The sequence below is a fragment of the Diadema antillarum genome, unplaced genomic scaffold (assembly GCF_040938485.1).
Source record: "Diadema antillarum isolate AM-2024a unplaced genomic scaffold, OU_Dant_1.0 scf00000076, whole genome shotgun sequence".
In the NCBI taxonomy this organism is placed as follows: Eukaryota; Metazoa; Echinodermata; class Echinoidea; order Diadematoida; family Diadematidae; genus Diadema; species Diadema antillarum.
In genome coordinates, this window is record NW_027270965.1 from 801,116 (window position 1) to 820,931 (window position 19,816).

General features: G+C 39.6%; 1 protein-coding gene across 1 annotated transcript; it reads left to right on the forward strand.

Moving 5' to 3' along the window:
• The first annotated feature begins 653 nt into the window (after positions 1-653).
• LOC139717532 (uncharacterized) lies at positions 654-18,098 on the forward strand. The gene is made up of 9 exons (XM_071629036.1): positions 654-824; positions 5,175-5,423; positions 6,421-6,452; positions 7,088-7,195; positions 8,060-8,179; positions 10,794-11,670; positions 16,353-16,576; positions 17,082-17,153; positions 17,943-18,098. The coding sequence occupies exons 1-9, from the start codon at positions 788-790 to the stop codon at positions 18,072-18,074; spliced, it is 1,851 nt and encodes a 616-aa protein (XP_071485137.1). The 5' UTR covers positions 654-787; the 3' UTR covers positions 18,075-18,098.
• The last annotated feature ends 1,718 nt before the right edge of the window (positions 18,099-19,816 follow it).

The window sequence follows — 19,816 nt, forward strand, 5'->3', positions numbered from 1 at the left end:
AACGGCTGCACGGCCGCTTACTGACGCAGTTACTCTATAGCACTTGACTTGTAAGTTTACTGTAGCACTGGCTTCTGAACAAAAATAACCTCTAACGTTAACGTTAGCAAAGTAAATAGAGTCTATATCTATATCATTTAGATATATGGCATCTAGATTCTAGATCTAGATAATTTAGATTCTAGACTGAGTGAAGAGAGTATTGAAACTCTCTCTATCATGGCAGACACCACAACACTACACTATAGAATAAGTCTAGACAGCAAATATAAACACGTGTGGGACTAATAGAAAACCCCTTGGTCTTTCCTCAGTTGTTTTGTCTCAAGTTAGCACACACACACCGGTTTCGAAATTGATAAAGAGTTTCCTAACCACAAAGAAAATTGGATGTATCATTTAGGGTAGATTTTTCACGAAATATAACCTCACTACTTACCAAATCAGACGATCACTGAAAGATTGCTAAGTAAATACGCGATACGTGCAGAGTTTAGTGTTTACAGGGCATAGAGGGTAGTAGCGAAGTTGCCATGCAAGTAATCGTAATGCATCAACAGCTGGCGCTCTTTCACGCAAGTTTGACAAAAACTGGCGCATAGTTATTCTATATGTGCATGTGGCTTCGCATGAATTTTGCACGCGAACGAACGCGAACGGTAACGTGTATTGCTCCGAACGAAGATAGTGTCATGGTGTGGAGCTTTATCTCTGCTAAGCAAGGCTTGTAAAACAGTACAAAAAACATCATCAAGAATCTAAATTGATACCGGAGGAACGCTGTGAAATGTCTGCTGCTGATAGATCAGTCCGGTCTGTCTTCGGTGAGCTCAAAGAAAGGGCTGGTCGCCTGGTTGCTGTGTTTAATTTACACTGTACTTCTAAATTGAAATGATTTCGTTGTCACTGACACAAGTTTGATGAGGAACCATGCAGTACGCAAATTAAATAAGCGTGCCATTGTCATGGAGTTCATGTATGGAGCCACTGAAATCATATTCATAAAATAAATGTTAACGTTACAGGGCCTTATAATATACCTACAGCCTGTAGTTAAACTTACCTGGTTGTGGGCATTATACAGAACTTATTTGCCCCTCTGCTGCTCCAACATCTGGATGCCGTGACTATTAAAAACTTTTGTTTTCTGTGCTGTGCGGTCTAATGAGAACATGGGCATAAAAATTGTTGTTCGGGGTTGTGTTTGTCCTTTTTTGACTTCCATGCTTTCTCCAAGTTGGATTTGAAAGAGTTGAGTAATGTGCTGTTTACTACATAATCCGGGAGATTATTCCATTCCGTGATAATGCACTGTAAGAAGACATTTGATCGCTTTTGGAGTTTTGCATCAGTTCTTCCTCACCTTGTATACTTAAATCATACATTGTCTTATGCTGTCTTATGCTGAAAGATTAGAGAAATTGAAACTGCCTACTCTTGCCTACAGAAGACTCAGAGGTGACATAATCCAAGTCTTCAAAATCATGAATGGCTTCGCTGACACCAACAGTTCTAAGCTCCTCAAGACAAAGGAAGAGAAAGTTTCCCTTCGGGGCCATAATTCAAAGATCCAGAAACAGCATGCACGTCTGAACATCAGGAAAAATAATTTTACTCACAGGGTAGTAACTCATTGGAACATGCTGCCAATTTCAGCCGTAGAAGCAACTACAGTCAACAGATTCAAGTCAGAAATAGATGCCTTCCTATCCAAGAAGTACAATAAGTTCTCATACTCAGACGAATAATTACATGGATTAGTAGCATTCATTACTGCAATATAGACGAAGCATCAGGTTGACATACAGTGGAAACTTGTTGAAAGTGGGAGGGCATTACAAGACTTCTGTCTTTCCAGAAGCCCGACAAGACAGGTGAATACAGGTGAATACATGTATGTCCTCTAGCCTGTTGTCAGTTCTCAAGTTCAACTTAGTCTAATGTCTTCCAGCCCATTCATAATCTTGAACGTTTGAATAAGATCTGCTCTGTGTCTGCAGTAACTCAATGAAGGTGATTTCAGTTCTGCTAGTCTCTCCGGATATGTGAGATTCCTGAGTTTATTGTAGATATTGACTTGGTTGCTCGTCTTTGGACTTTCTCTATCTTCTGTGTATCCCTTTTCAAGCAAGGGTGCCATATATGATCTGGGAGCAGTACTCAAGTGATGGGCGTACTACAGATTTGTAGAGTTGAGTGAATGATCGTTGATCTAGTGAAGAAAATAATCGTTTGATGATTCCCATCTTATGATTTGAACTTGCTGTGCTGTTGTCTACATGAGTTGAGAATTTCAGCTAGTTGTCAAACCTGACACCTAAATCCTTCTCAGTGGTAGAAGATGAGATGAAGGGACCTTGAGATGTAAGACTGTCATGTCGAAGCATAGGTTATTCCTCCCATAATGAACCACATTGCATTAGTCTGTATTGAAAGGTACTAGGTGTTTCAAAAAACATTTCCCACATTTGATTCTTAATAATTCAAAAAATATGTATCAGATAACACTGTCATTGATATGAGTGATAGCTGAATAGTGTGCAATTTGGTTGAAGGTGGTTTAGATATGAAAGCATAAATCAATTTCATGAAATCCATGATTAATTTCACAGTTAGGTTCCAGACTTTGCTCTATTTTCAACCCTCTGTACAAAATTTCACTTTACACAGGGGTCAATGGGTGTGTATGGGAGTGTGTGGTTCACACCCTGACAATGGTCCTGAACAATGGCCAGGGTTTGAATGCTTCATTATTTATTCATGAGAAATTCCACTATCACAACTAGTCTTTATTCAGCCTCTGGCAGTATCTGTGTAAAGTCAAACGCCTGTCGATACTGTCGTTGAGTCGCGAAATTACAATGAATACCTTCTGTTCTATCGTAAACGTGGTGACAGGAAGCAAAGAAAATCAATTAGAGTATATATACACTTGTGTATATGGAGCCTTAAATAAATCTACTGTGAAACAAATCGCCCCAATGATAAATGCTGCTGAACTCTTTACCAAAAATGATCTCTTTTTATCGAAAAAGCGAAAAATTTGTCAGACTATCTAATTACTAGACAGTTGTATTAAAATGAGGAACTGAAGATCATTTATGCTTATTTATATCCCAAATTTAGTAATATGTGAAGCAAAGTTTGAAAATGAGTGCCAGCTCGAATGAAATGCGGTGTTTGCAACCACTTTACCGTGCATGAATTCAGACTAGCAGCGCCCAGGGCAATCCACATGAATTATTGATTAAGCATTCATGTGCCAGGGAGCGCGAGACTGACGTCTAGTCAACAGCTGGTTCAGGCATGTCCATTGTTCAGGGCCATTGTCAGCACACACTCACATACACATCATTGGTTCCTGTGAGAAGTTCAATTTTTGTACAGAGGGTTAAAATTTGACCAAAATCTGAAACCTTACTTCAAAATCAATCTTAGATTTAATGTAACTGTTTTATGCTTTCACGTCCAAATTACCTTCAACCAAATTGTACACTATCCAGCTATTACTCATATCAATGACAGTTTCATTGGATGAATAGTTTTTGAACTATTAATGATCAAAAGTGGGAAATGTTTTTTGAAACACCTAGTAGCTTCCATGTGTCTGCCCATTTGTTCAGGTTTTCAAGATCTCTTTGCAGGGCTGTGTGGTCACTGCTGTTGTTTACTACAGAGTAGAGTTTGGTGTCGTCGGCAAAGAGTTCAATGAGTAGATTCACCTACTTTTTAGACGTAGGTCCAAGCATGCCAAGTAAGCATTGGTATTAAAGGCAGGATTGGATAGTGTACACTTGGTGTGCATTCACGTCCATACTATGTAATACACAAATGGAGATCAGTGGAATACAAATGTACAATATTTTGTATGTCCTCTCCAGTTTATGTCGTCCATCAAAGGCACAGCGTACTTTGAGTAATACTCTGGAACCAACTGTCGATGGTTTACTGATTGTGTGGACATTTTACCTCTTTCTGCCTCTGTCGAGATTGTTCAACATGCATCTTTGTAGATAGAAAGATCTGTCTGTCCGGAAGAGTCTTTTATTTTATTTTATTTTTTACGTTATTGCTCTCTTGATGTTATAGCTCTCCTCCAGAGACAGACGGAAGGTTGTACTATACATCGCTGTAGGGAAGCTCTAAAATCACTGTCTCTATGATAATTGGGTGAGGTACAGTGTACCTCACCCTTCTCGATTGCATCTAATTCACAGCCCTAGATTGGCAAATTTAAACCTGTATAGCAAAATCTACATTTCAAGAAAACATTGCACTCACCAGATTAATGAATTATCCAACATTTTGGTAGAATTTTCGTGACAAAAAGATGCAACTACATGTATCAGCCCGTCGGTACAGTTGCAACAGCTCTTCAACATATGAATCTGTTAGCCAATCACATGCAAGGTAGATTTACGTGTTTTATTAAAACACGTACCTCGCATGTGATTGGCTAACGGACTAAAAATGACGACTTACAGCTAGTGAACTGCAATGTTGAGATATGGATGTAATACAAATTTCTGCGATCTAACCTAGTTCCTATGAGTATTTCGGTTGCACAATGGGAGAAAGTTACCCCAAATAACGCTGCATAATGTGTCATGTCATGTTAAACTTGTTTAAATGTAAAAAAGCTGTATGAAATTGGATATATCGTAGTGGTTGATCTGTGCGCGACTGCTGGCAGAGCATCCCTACAAGAGCCAGTGTGATAGCCTGCGGTCTGTATACACTGTACATGTACAAGTTGTAGGTATTAGGAGGGGATCTGTGAAGCCAGAAGCAGTCTGGAAAATACCCCCAATGACCAGATACAGACTGATCTTTCGTTCAAGCTTCTTTGTCTTTCTTGTGCACATTTTCATCCCATGAAAATTTACCGGGTAGGCATTTTTTAGGGAGGAGTTGGTTGGTCCATGTACATAGGCCTATACTTCAATTCTTGTAATGCAGGCCAGAAGTGTCTTGTCTTGAGTATCCCAGTGGTTCAATTGACTCCTTGATGTTTGCACTGGCCATGCACATGTGATGTCTTTTCATCGCAGTGAAAGAAACAATACAAAACAAGAACTGCAACAGTTTATGAAATTTTATGTCATCTTTGAATAATACCTAATAGAAGAAAAAAAAAACTGTTTCTCTAATCATCCTTCTTTTATATACTGCAGTGGGGAATATTCCCTATGAGATTACAGAGGAAAAGCTGAAGGACATCTTCTCAGAGGTGGGCCCCGTGATTAGCTTCCGTCTGGTGTACGACCGCGACTCGGGTAAGCCGAAGGGCTATGGCTTCTGTGAGTACCAGGACCAGGAGACGGCCCTCTCGGCCATGCGCAACCTGAACGGGTACGAGCTGAGCGGGAGATCCCTGCGAGTGGACAACGCCACCAGCGAGAAGAACAGGGAGGAACTGAAGAGTGAGTGTGTCGTAGGTTGTGGACAGATGATTGAGAGAGAAAATCAGGTGACCTGATACAGTAGGAGTATCAGGTGATCCGAGAGCAGTATCAGGTGTCAAGGGTGCAAGACTGCTATCAAAACTCCCAAATTGATGGCTTGGTTTATGTAATACAAATGTATGATCCTAACTCATCAGTTATGATCATGACAGGTCAAGCATTTATTGGTCATTACTCTTTCTCTGTAATCTATCATTGGCATTTATACGCTGTACTCTGAAAAATCCATTTTGCAAAATTGTACATTGTGTATTGCAGCTTGTTACCCACTTGTTACTTGTAGACCAAGACAACAACAAAATGAATAAATACATGTAAGTAATAATAATAATAATAAGTTTATTGTCTTAACATTTTAAAAAAAGGAAGATAAGGTTGTTTTGTTTTTTTTTTCTATTTCCAAAATAACAGTTTTGCCCTGAAGACGACAAACCCTAACCAAGTCGTTTTTAAAGGACAGTACTGTACGAATTGTATGTACATCGTAGACAGTGCATGTGCGAGTTTCAGCAGCTAAAAATAGCAAAAATCAAACAACATGATGTCTTTTTATCATTTTTAAAGAAAAGTATATTTCTTTTATACAACAGCAAAGAACAATGCAGGTGAGGGCTAGAAACTTCTTTTTTTTATTATTATTACTTGGCCTTACCATGTCCTTTATGTCACAATTTTTTTTAAATAGTGCGTCATGATTTGTCTCAATGTCTATGCTTGCACAAGTGGAAATTGAAGACTTTTCCAAAGTGTATTTGGTATGATTCACATTTGCGGCCTGATGCCTTTGTTTACAGTTTTAAGCCAGAGAATATAATGTAGGATAATGTTCAAAACAGGACTTCACTGTCAAACTGTCGCAACACAAGAGTTGAGAACCATCTAGATAAATGCACTTCCATTTATAGAGGCTTGTTGAATTTTTGACCAACGTGTTCTCTCCCATTTCTCGCTACAGCCGCTCTGCAGCAAAGCCAGCCACCACCTGAAGTAAGTAATCGTTCTTGAAAAGCAAGGGGTTGCAGATTCCTTTGAATTGATATGTACCCTACAAATCATATTGCAAATGGGCTACTCCAGTTTTTGCAAGTGCTACAACTTTAAACAAGTCCCCTGTTTGGGTGTCGGTTTTGGCGTCAGAACAAGCTGTATCCTTCCCAGGGTGGTCCAGTACCCACAATCATCCTACCATTTTTATTTTGTGACTTGGAAACGTTAGTCTTGATATTGTAAACTAATATCAAGCACACATCAAAAGTACAAAGTGTTTCGGAGCTGGTATTGAGGACCCCACTCAAGGACCTGTGAAGGTATTGGGTTTTAGGTACTCTGTAGTGCTTGCCTAACCATACTTTTCAAGATTTAAATGCAGTGAATGAGCTGGAGATAATCCAAAGACAGATATCTTTCTTGGAAAAGAGAACTTTTAGAAGTTTGTCATTCTACAGTATTCAGCTCATGTGCAAGTTTCTTTTTCAAGCATGTCATTGCTTTATGACATTGCACCAATAGAATGTTGAATGCATGTTGGGATGTAATGCAAAAATCTGTGATAAAATTGATCATGAGGATGCGGACCTCAAAATTGACATTGCTCTCCCCTGCTGAACCCCGATTTTATGTAGTCTCCGTACGGTGAGCCAGTACCACCCCAGGAAGCCCCCGAAGCCATCTCCCGGGCCGTGGCGAGTCTGCCGCCCGAACAGATGTATGAGGTCATGAAGCAGATGAAGGTAGGTCGTGTGCTATGTTCACGTGACAGGTCGCTTTGGAGAAATGTTACGCAGAGATTTCATGCTCATTTCTGCCTTGAAGAACTGCTTGGCAAAAAAACAACAACATCAAGACATGAAAGACAGAGTCTCAATATAAACTAGATGCATTTCTCTAGGATGGTTACTTTTGCGAATCAAAACTGTCAGTGAGGTGGTAAGAGACTAAGAGAAAAAGATTGATAATTTTTTGTTGTTGTTGCAAATCTGGATGTAAAAAAAAAAAGGAGTTTGACAAAGTGTTTTAATGTCGGTTGTTAGCATGTCAGACGAGCGTTATAGAAGCGTAACTGCTAGAACCTTCATTGGAGATTTGCAAATGGACCTCAGTTAAACCAGCAGAAAAGAAGAACAGTGAATTATGTTATTTGTTTGCAGTAAAAGTTTTATGTTTTAACTTTGATGTAATTGATGATCAGAAAACGCAGAATGAAAGTGTCTTGGAAATTGGAATCAGAATAAAAATTCAGCAGAACTATCACACTTTGTTAAAAGTCAACTAAAAGTCCTCGTATCCCCAAGTACATGCTCTCTTAGAAAATATAGCCATTCATCCAATTAAATCTAGTTCAAGGAAAGTGAACACTCAACACATTATAACATGTCATTTTGATATTTTGCCGATTAGATGAAACTGTCATCACACATTGTCAAGAGGTACTGTAGACCTATTAGGAGAATTATACATTATGGCGGAGGCATACCAGTCACCATAGCAACATTTCTAGTTTGACATGTTATGGTAATTGATGCTCAAAATATGATGTTGATTGTTTGGCCACTTTGCTTGCATGCTTGAACAATCGACCTCTGTTGCTGTTGCAGATTGTCATTCAGAACAACCCAGTTGAGGCCCGCAACATGTTGCTGCAGAACCCACAACTCGCCTACGCCTTGCTGCAAGCACAGGTTGTCATGCGGATTGTGGATCCCAGCGTGGCAATGGTGAGTGGAGAGTGCTGCTCCTTGACTGAAAGTCATGAGTGGTACAGTCAACCTTGCCTAAGTTGAATCTAATAGGACTGAAGAAATAGCTTCGACTTAAAGGACAAGTCCACCTTCATATACATAAGGATTGAGAGAATGCAGCAATATTAGTAGAACTCATCAGTGAAAGTTTGAGGAAAATTGGACAATCCGTTCAAAAGTTACGAATATTTTAAGTATCTGCGCAGTCACTGCTGGAAGTGAAGACTACTACAGTGTATGATGTCACATGCGTACAACTATATAAGGAAAATAAAAAGAGAATTTCACAAAACTTTACTTTTTGAATAAAGTGCACATTTCTTCGACTTGCTACTGACTACATGTTAAGGGTAATATTATTCCCCCTCCTTCAAGAGAAATTTTGACTTATGAGGGATTAAAATCGATACAATATAAAGAGATGGGGACTTGAATAGACCTTCAACTTGGGCGATAGTTGGACCTATACGAGGTCAACTTAAGCAAGGTTGACTGTACATGACTGTATGGAGTGTTGGGTGCAGATAATGAAGTAATGTCTGTGGATTCAGTTTTAAGTTACTATAGCAATAAAGTACACCATAGGCTCTGCAGTCATTGGCTAACGTGTGACTGCAGCTTGTGTGGTGAGCAAGGACATGATGAAAGTGTTGTTACTTAACCCTAACTAGGCCGGGCTATTTAGGTAGTTGATAGAGCCGGGGGGGGGGGGGGGGGGGCCCTCCCAGGCCCCCCCTCCAGATCTCAGCCGTCGACCGCGCGATCGCGACGAAAATTGGCACAAACATTGCCTATGATGTAATCTAAAATACCATAAAGTTAATTTTTCAAAAATCATCATTTACGCTAAATTATGCTAATTTATGCATGATGATGCATAAAATCAGACTATTTGGTATAAATCACAAAAATAAGCTCAAAACAGACACATTTTTTGTGTAAATATTCTTTTTAGTGTCCTTAGCAGATGTGATAAAAAAAAATTGTGATATCAGAAAAAATTCTTAAGTATTTTATTGTTTTTTTGAATTTCTTATGTATTTCTCTGTTTTTTCGACTTTATGTTTTTCATTGTTTTTTCGATGAAATTTGTCCGCGACATCGCTCCGAACAAGAAAATATGTTATTCATTGATTTTAATCAATAAAACAGCCAAATAATCATGCTTTTATGAAATTTGCCAGTAAGCACAGTTTGCATTGAAATTGTACACGAATTAACGTTTTTGAGCAATTTTTGGTCTGACATGCATGTACATATTTATGCGTAACTTCGGAACCACGCGCCCGGGCGTCGCAAATTTGGTGTCAAAAGATGCGGGAGACTCGAAAGAAAAAAGTCATGAAACGTCGCGGCGATAGCTTTTTGCGATTGCGATACATCGCGCGGAACGTCGAGGGGGGGGGGGCCTCAGAGGCCCCCCCCCCCCCCCCCCCCCCGGCCTAGTTAGGGTTAAAGAAGAAAAATGACCAATCAAACAGTCTTTCCTCAAGTGAGAAAAGGATGTACTGTATACATGTTGAATTACGGAGCAAGGCTAGGAAAATCTAAGTAGTCAAATGATACATGGGCACATACCATTATGCATGTGATAGCATTTTAAAGTCGTTGAAAATGATGTCATGGAAAACAATTATTTTCAGCCTAATTTTTGCAAAGAAGTTTATATGCTGCTGTCAGAGTAGAGATAGTCTTTGCTCATTCTGAGGACAGCAAATATTGCTGAGGATTAATTATGTTTTTTTCATTCAGAACATGCCTGCTTACTGTAGTGTATGTTCCTTAATGTGTATATGTGACCATGCACCTCAAAACAAACAAAAAATCGCCAGACATGAATTTTTAGTTAAGACCATATTCTGAAAGAGCAGACTTTAAGCTTTAAAATGATGTATAACTCAAATCACATGGACTCTCCTAACCTATCTAAATATTGGAAAGAAAGCGCAAACTCAGGAAAAGAATGAACTGAGAAAAGAGGCTCTGAAGTACAGTGTCTATTCAAGCACTTAATCTTTACCAAACCGTGCTGGCTGTGCGATGAATGGGACAAAAAAACAGGAAGTAAACCACCAAAGTTACAACAATGAAGGAATTATCAGATTAAACTGAAATTAAGCATGCCTCATTAACACCTTCTGCCCATAACTAATGCCAACTTTCAAAGCAGTAACATTATCTCTTAAAAAGTTATTTGAGTTGAAAGTGAAGAGTGTGGACAAGGTTTTTCAGAAATGAAAAAGGGATTCTAAAGACACACCTAATCAAACTATTCTACCAAAAATGTTCGAGATAAACTGCTGAAAAAAACACTTTCCTGCCCGTTTTATGATACCAAATTTTAGCATAATGTAAAAGAAGACCCGCTCTTTCAGAAAATATGAAAAAGTCAAGTTCGGCTAGGTTGACCCATTTCATTTATTTTCAGTCCTCATGCAAAATCAGTGTGTGCGGCTTTATGTTCGTTTTGAGGTGCAAGGTCACATATAATGTTGAAATTCACATTGCATTTCTGAGCTGTGAGGGTTCTCTGCACTTTAAGTTCAATATTACATAATTCTATTGATGGATCCCTTTTTGTTCTCTCCAGACTCTCCTTCACAGGCAGACGGAGGCTCCACAGACTCTGGTACCTCCCGAGAGCATGAACAAGGGTCCTGGACCTCATCAGGGACCCGGGCCAGGTCCCCAGAATAACCAGCCCATGATGGGAGGGAACCAAGGAATGAGCATGGGTATGGGAGGTCCAAGGCCTGATCACCAGATGGGACCAGGCGGGCCCAGACCAGAGCACCAGATGGGTCCAGGGGGCCCTGGGGGAATGAACACCAGAGGAAGGAACCCAAATATGGGACCTGGAATGAATCAGGGTCCCATGAACCAAGGGCCAATGAATCAGGGTCCCATGAACCAAGGGCCCATGAATCAGGGTCCCATGAACCAAGGGCCCATGAATCAGGGTCCTATGAGTCAGGGGCCCATGAATCAGGGACCAATGGGTCCAAGAGGGATGGGACCACAGGATATGGGGCATGGAGGAATGGGGCCACAAGATATGAACATGCACGGTGGGATGCCCCGTGGAATGGGCCCCCAGGGTGGGATGGGTCCCCAGAGTGGGATGGGTCCCCAGAGTGGGATGGGTCCCCAGGGTGGGATGGGTCCCCAAGGTGGGATGGGTCCCCAGGGTGGGATGGGCCCCCAGGGTGGGATGGTCCAAGGACCAGGGGACATGGGCCGTGGCATGAACCAAGGCATGGGGATGAACCGGGGCATGACTCCACAGGGAGGCATGGGCCCGGGACCAATGAACCAGGGCGTTGGCATGAACTCCCCAGACATCAACCAGGGCATGGGACCAGGACCAGGCCGGCAGGTTAGGATGCATGGTGGCATGGACCAGGGGCGAATGAATATGGGCCCTGGAGGGGGAAGCAGCAGCAGTGGGCCTGGAATGATGAATCAAGGTAAATATGCCACAATCCCCAGTGTACCGGACATAAAAAGAGCTCTTCGAGATTAATTGGTTTATTTTGCCATATATGATGCTGTTCTACAATCACTTCATGAGACTGCAATTTTTCTTTAAAGAAATAAATCTTTCTTTGTTTTATCTGCAATTAAGCTGTGATTGTTGATTTGTCATAGGAATATTACATGTATGTGACAGACAAACAACTTCTTTTTTTTGCCTTCACCCAGATAGGATGGAAATACAGTCAACCTCGCCTAAGTCGACCTCGCATAAGTCGAAAACTCGGCCAAGTCGAAGCTCCAGAAAAGTCCTTATTTTCTCTTTACTTATTTCTTGAAAATAATCTTGCACAAGTCGAAGTTTTACAAGTCGAATTTCGCCTAAGTCAAAGATAATTTGGAGTCCAGATTTGTGTAAATACATGTAATTTTCATCGCACAAGTCGAAGTTTTTTTTTTCCCGTAGTCATTCAAACATGGAAGTGAAGCATTCTTTCATTCTTCGATAAATAAACGAAGGAAAAAAACACTACTTTTGTAATAAAATACTCCCAAGGGTCGAATACAAGTTAACCCTGATATCCCTTGTATCCTTGATGTCCAGCTGAGAAGAACATAAATCACATGTACTAGGGTAGAGGCGAGCCATGTGCGGGCAGCGCAGCAGGGTTTGGGGAGAAAAAGGAAGAAGAAAAGGTCCTCACAATCCGGTACAAGCCACCAATCTCTGTTTGCAAGCGTCTTTGGGACAACAAAAACCGCTTCCGACAATACAAACAGTATGTGAGTTTGACTGCAAGTTATTGTCTACGAATTTGATTGCAACTGTTGAAGAATTTTGAAATTCCCTAGTAGGTGTCTATTCGCCACGCTCGCAAACATCTGCAACTCAGTGAGACTTTGCGGAGCACGCGAACAATTTGCGAAGGACGCAAAGGGCAAAATCAAACATTCGGAAGTTTTTATCCGAATGTGTTTCGAAGATGAAGCAAAAAACAAAACAAAACAAAAACACGCATTCTTGCGCAGTTTATGCCAAGTTCCCATGATGTAGGCTTATGTGTAAATGTCGCGTGTATACTTTTGCTAAAATACAGCCAGTTATGTAAACGAAAAACATGCAACGGAAATGCAAACACGCAAATTTTTCATTATTCATTGGAGAATTTTTTCAAGGAGATTGATAACTGTCTTGAGTTTAGGATTTTCTCTTTCCTGTATTTTAACCTTTCTTTCCCTTTCATTTCTCTGTTGCGTATGTGTGTGCAGACCGTGAGTGCTACCCCACAATTCACACGCATCTTTTTTTCCCCCCTAGGTTCCCCCACACATTATCTTAAGTTTCAAACATAATTTCCACGTGCATTGGGAGTTATCTAAAGTGTATTTTGGGACTTTTTTTATTTAAATAAATAATGCGTTTTCAAACAGGCATATACAGTGTATATACAGGGCTCGACACTAACGGTGGCCCGGGGCCACCAAAATTTCAGAAATGAAGATTTTGGTGGCCCGCGAAAAAAGTTGGATGTTTGCCATTACTTTTGGAAATGAACAGCGGTAACAATCAGCTCCGTAAGATGCTAAAATAAATGTCAGATGTTTGCTTTTAATTTTGGAAATGAATAACGGTAATATTCGACTCCGTATGATACTAAAATGAATGTCGGATCTTTGCTCATACTTTTGGAAATGAATAACGGTAAGATTAAGCTCCGTACGGTGCTGAAATTAATGTCAGATATTTGATTTTGCGTTTGGAAATGAATAAGGATAACAATCGGCTCCGGAAGATGCTGAAATGAATGTCGAATGTTTGCTTTGACGTTCGGAAATGAATAATAATAATATTCAAGTCCGTACGATGATAAAATTAATGCCGGATGTTTGCTTTTAGGTTCAAAAATAAATAGCAATAACATTCAGCTCCGGAAGATGCTAAAATAAATGTCGAATGGTCACTTATACATCCGGAGATGAATAACAATAATATTCAACACCGTATTTGTACCATGATTAAATAGAATAGATGTCGGATGCTTGTTTTTACTTTCGAAAGTAAACAGCAATTACATTCGGCTCTGGAAGATGCTGAAATAAATGTCAGATGATTGTTTTTACGTTCGGAAGTGAATAACAGTAATATTCTGCTCCATACGATGCTAAAATAACTGTCGGAAGTTTGCTTTTAAATTTCGAAATGATGCGTTCGATGGTGCAGCAGAAATTACCGTTTGATGTTTGCTTTGACGTTCGGAAATGAATAACAATAGTATTCAACTCCGTACGATGATAAAATAAATGCCGGATGTTTGCTTTTAGGTTCGAAAATAAATAGCAATAACATTCAGCTCCGGAAGATGCTAAAATAAATGTCGAATGGTCACTTATACGTCCGGAGATGAATAACAATAATATTCAACACCATATTTGTACCATGATTAAATAGAATAGATGTCGGATGCTTGTTTTTACTTTCGAAAGTAAACAGCAATTACATTCAGCTCCGGAAGATGCTAAAATAAATGTTGAATGATCCCTTAGACGTACATGAAGCGCATTTCGATTATTACAGTCCAATAACTAAGTTTCTCGATTTTTAAAAACTCAAAACAAAACAAAAAACACTAAATACTATACGTATTGCTAACGTCTACTGTATTTCAACTGCCAATAAAGACATAAAAGACACTGCATTATAAATATTTATCGGAGAATATCGCGAAACATGCGCGAGACATTCTCCGAAGAAGCTTCAGGGTCTGTTCCAGGTTTCACGAAGATTTTGCGAACATCGCGCACGTCTGGCGAAGGTCAAGCGCTATGTCAAGACAGTAAAGACAGTTTCAAAAACAAATCACGACCAGATCATGACGCATTGTGCGGAAAAGTTCATTAAAAAAAAAAAAAAAAAAAAATATATATATATATATATATATATATAAGTAACAAAGCTGCAACAAAGTTCATGCTGTATTCACCAACGGTTTATTTCTTCACACAAATTTTCGGGCGTCTCGCCGCCCTTTCTCAAGTGTTGATCAACACTTGAGAAAGGGCGGCGAGACGCCCGAAAATTTGTGTGAAGAAATAAACCGTTGGTGAATACAGCATGAACTTTGTTGCAGCTTTGTTACTTATCTTTTTATCTTGCCAACACGTGGACTACCTTATCAACATATATATATATATATATATATATATGTGACCCGCTACAACAAAATGGTCCTAAAGTCGCGCACGGTCGAAGCCGTGAAAATCGAGTTTGAAGTCAGAGCATCAAAATTGGTCAAAACTTATGATTTTCTGAATTTGACATATTATTAGAGTCTGACATGTCTTCTATCATCTGTCGAAATTTTGAAGCAAAATGATGGAAGGAAAGACTAAAAAATAGATTTTTTCTGGGCCATGTTTTTTTGACATTTCAACGAAGCAGAAACTGGTTCGAACAGTTGGATTGAGCGCCACACATAGGCTCCGCCCCTAACAACGACCAGAGTGATCTCATTGGTCAGTTTGCTGCTTGCCGCTAACCGAAGCGTGAAGCTCGCACACTGCCCAGTCGACTGCTGCGTGCTGGCGGGGTGCGCTATGCCCAGCCACTTCTCCTGGCCTCCTGGTCACTGATTGGTCAGTGAGGAGACCGTCGACGCTGTGTTTGAACATTTCGTGGGTTGCTAGGGCTTACCTTCTATTGTCCGGAGGTGAATACTGACTTGCGTGTCCCTTGATCATGATTGCGTCGCAAGGAGAACTTTTAGGGCGCTTTTCTCGAAACAGTGATTTCCCAGACGTCTCGACATGCTCTTTTTTAAACATCGATATCTCCGCAGCCGATTATTTTTATAAGATGTGTTATACATCAATTTAAAGCAGAAAGATTAGGGAATTGTGTCATGCAATTTTCAAATAATCGACCTCGCCCGACTTTAGGATCATTTTGTTGTAGCGGGTCACATATATATCTAATTCAAATTCCTACCGTAGTAAAAACATCCCCAAACAAATAACGGCGCCCCGAACTCCCGCGTTCGTTTCGCGATCTTTTGCAGAAATTACGTGCAGTGCATTTCGTTTATCACAGTCCAATAATTGAGCTCCAGGATTCTTTTTTAAAACGTAAACAAAACAAAAATACTAATTAAAACATAATACTACCATCTACTGTAATTTCACGGCCACTAAAAACATAATAAGACACTGCATTATGAAAATTTGTCTGGAAATACAAGTCGAAGAAAAATTCGACTTCCGCGGAAGTCGAATTTCGCGTAAGTCGAAGTGTTTTCGCCGGTCCCAATAGATTCGACTTTAATAGGCGAGGTTGACTGTATAATAATAGTGTTCATCAATTTTGAATCAATTTGACAGATTGCTTGGACATGTTTTCTACAAACTCTGCACAGACAAATGAAAATCATATAGCTGTTACTAAAACAGACACTTCCTGCATGTGAAATGCATAGCTTATATAAAGAAATATCAATAAAAGTTGCTTTACCCATTGTTTGTCAGAAACATACCAGTTTACAATGTAATATCAGATGCCTGTGTTGTGATGTGTTTAAATATCAATATTTGAGTCTGTCCTGTATTAATCACCAGTTTTAGGCTTGTTTACTGTCAGTTGTTGATATTGACCTGAAGGACTTCACTCTATGTCTTCTCTCAGAAATGCCAATGAATCGTGGAGGTGGGATGCCCTCAGGACCAAGGGGTGTTGGGGCGGATTCTGTGTCCCATGACCCCCGTCGGGGGGACCCCAGGTCCTCAAGCTACGACCGTGGGGAGCCCCATGGAATGGGGTCCATGGGAGGGAGGCCCTCAGGTGGAACCAGCGATCCAAGGATGGCCGACCCAAGAAACCAGGAGCGGAATGTTCCTTCTGTACCATCAGTGAGTCTGTCTCCCCCTCTCCCTCACTCCCTCTCTCTCTTTCTATCTTGTTTTGTGTGGTCAGTTTCAGGAAGTCTTGCTGAACTCGTGTAAAATGGAAATTTTCGAATTGTGGAAATTTTCATGCATTGCACATCTTTTGAAACTATCATGAAAGTAAAAGTGGGGGGATTATTTTTGTTTGTTACGTGAATTGTTATTTCATATTTTGATTCAGGAAATGAGTGCAAGTCAAGTACTTTAATATCCTACGTGAGCTGCCGATTTACAAGTTGGTTATAGATTTTAGCAAGGAGGAAGCATATTGCAGTCTTAACAATTTTGTTTGAACAACAGAATGCTCCAAACAAAGATAATTTGTGTATTCTGCCATGTGAAATGCCAAGAATGCATATTCAGTTCATAATAAACAATGCAGGCTCAAACCACAGGAATGCAGTGACTGAAACTGGGTTGAATTAGTCTCTCTTTAATTTCTTACCCTACCTTTTCCATATCTCTCCAGAACCTGTCGCAGCTTGCTCAGAACATCAACATGTCACAGTCTACTCAACCAACCCAACAGGACCAAGAAAAGGTGAATTATACTTTTTGTGTAGGCAGATAGAGAGATGAAGGAACTGAATAGCAGCACACTCAGAGATATCTAGACAGCCAGATTGTTGTGTTTGAACACAGAAATAGAAAATAGAAAGACATTGATAAAAAGAAATAAAGAAAGGAAATAGACATATAGCTAGCTAGATAGATAGATAGATAGATAGATAGATAGATAGATAGATTGATACATAGATAAGCAGGCAGATGGCTGGATAGGTAGATACAGTGCACTTCTGTTGAACACGGTTATAATGAAATTCCAAATACAGCAAAGTAAAATTCAGGGCCCAACATTGTCATCTAGATATTCTTTATACACTTTAAGGGTTTGGATGTAACAAAACGATAGATATACCGATGGATAGACTGATGGGTAGATCAATGGATATGTAGATATAGCTAAAACAGTTAGACAGATGGATGGATTGATAGACAAACCAAGAGATAGGTAGATTTGTAGATAAGAGGATACTGGTAGATATGTACACAACTTGAAGGCATTGAGTGATTTAAAGACAAGTGGCAGACTGACTCTAAAAGTGGCATCAAAATATATTGAATAAAACTAATGAAATAGATAGAAGAGGAATACATGTAGCACTTGTAAAATTACTAGTCAATATTGGTAATATTTTACTGTGAAGTTAAAAAGTAACGATATCATGGACACTATTTACTTTGCTTTCAATGAAGGACCCATATTTTCCTTCAAGTGAATTCGATTAAATGATGATTATGTTTCTATTATGTTTTCTCTTCCATCCAGGCTGCACTCATTATGCAGGTCTTGCAGCTGTCTCCGGAGCAGATCAACCTCCTTCCACCGGAGCAGCGGGCTAGCATCATGGTGTTAAAGGAGCAGATATCTCGCAGTCAAGGGGGAGGGCTACCCATCTAGGCCTCGCCTGTCACCAGCCATCAATTTCCCCCTCCCCTTCCCCTTCCCCTCCCCCCCCCCCCCCAAAAAAAAATAAATAAAATCTACACCCCTATCCCTGTGCAGCTGCTTACGTCTTGCTCAGATTCCATCTTCTTTGTCACTCTGTCTACATCAACCAGTCTTGTCACCAGTGTATCAAACGACACCAAGCATCTCTCGATCTCCAATTAGCAACATGGAGCCTTCACTTAGCAACAGAGTCTCCTCCTAGTAGCTCTTAGTCTAGTCTATGCTGAGCAACATGCAGTCCCCACCTAGCGACATGCAGTCCCCGCCTAGCATCATGTGTTCTACACCCAGCAGCATATGGTCTTAAAGGACAAGTTCACCTTCATAAACATAAGGATTGAGAGAATGTAGCAATATTAGTAGAACACATCATTGAAAGTTTGAGGAAAATCAGACAATCCGTTCAAAAGTTATGAATTTTTGAAGTTTTTGTGCAGTACCCGCTGGATGAGAAGACTACTGCAGTGTATGAATAACTCAGATGTCACATGCGTACAACAATATAAGGAAAATATAAAGAGAATTTCACAAAATTCCATCTTTTGAAAAAAGTACACATTCCCCTGACTCGTTACCGATAAATGTTATGGGTAATATTATTCCCCCTGCCTTTAGAAAGAGGCAAGTCAATTGCTCTTTTATTATGCGAAAAAAGTGAAAATATGTTGAATTTGCTTTTATATTTTCTTTATACTGTTGTACGCATATGACTCACAAGCTGTAGTAGTCTCCTCATCCAGCGGTTCCAACACAAAAATTTTAAAAATTCATAACTTTTGCATCGATTGTCCAATTTTCCTCAAACTTTCACTGATGTGTTCTACTAATATTGTTGCATTTTCTCAATCCTTATGTTTATAAAGGTGAACGTGTCCTTTAAACTAGCGATGTACAGTCTCCATCCAGTAACTCCTAGTTGAAACTTAGAGGGACCTTTGATTTACGGTGTTTTTGGATATGATTTCAGCCCTTTCAAAAACGATTTTCATCAAGTAAAATTTAAATTCCTCTAAGAATCAAATTTTCTAAAACCATACCATTCCTTTAGATACCACTCACTTTCATCTGCTTCCCAACTAATGCTTGAGTTTTCATTCATCAATTATAAAAGATGACTATAGCTATACATACAATGTATGTGGCATACCCCATGGTAGTATTATTTGGAAAGAGATTTGGTATGACGTGCAGTTTATGCTTCACAGCCCGAGATGTAACAGCTTATAATACTTTTGCCAACTGGGACAAAATTGAAAGAGAATTTTAAAAAAAATGTCAGGAATTACAAAAGTTAACCCATTGTCACCTTGCAAGGTATTTTGATTTTCTGTATTCCAACAAAAGAAAAGTGGTGGTTTTTAGTTTGTTTATTTTGTTTTTTGCTTCTTTTGGTTATGTTTCACCAATATATGTACTTTATTTGCAACATGATGTATGATGGAATATGTTTTTTCCACTAGCAATGAGAAGAAAAGAGGGATTGTATGGGTATTGTGGTGTGGGCCATTTTTTCTTTGGCATTCATGCCAATTCCAGCTTTAGTGTAAACTGGAAATATTTTGTGATGAGGAAGGTTTTGCACATTTCATGTAAATATGATTTCATTTTGAAAATGAAAACATTGCGATATCGTGTTCCATGTACTTTCAGCATGTAAATTCATATTATATCTAGAAATGTGTTAACTAGTG

Excerpts from the sequence above, each read along its gene's own strand:
- LOC139717532 (XM_071629036.1), top strand. The coding sequence starts at position 788 with ATGTCTGCTGCTGATAGATCAGTCCGGTCTGTCTTCG. Across the intron at positions 5,424-6,420 it reads GAACAGGGAGGAACTGAAGA|CCGCTCTGCAGCAAAGCCAG; the intron begins GTGAGTGTGTCG and ends TTCTCGCTACAG. Across the intron at positions 8,180-10,793 it reads TGGATCCCAGCGTGGCAATG|ACTCTCCTTCACAGGCAGAC; the intron begins GTGAGTGGAGAG and ends TGTTCTCTCCAG.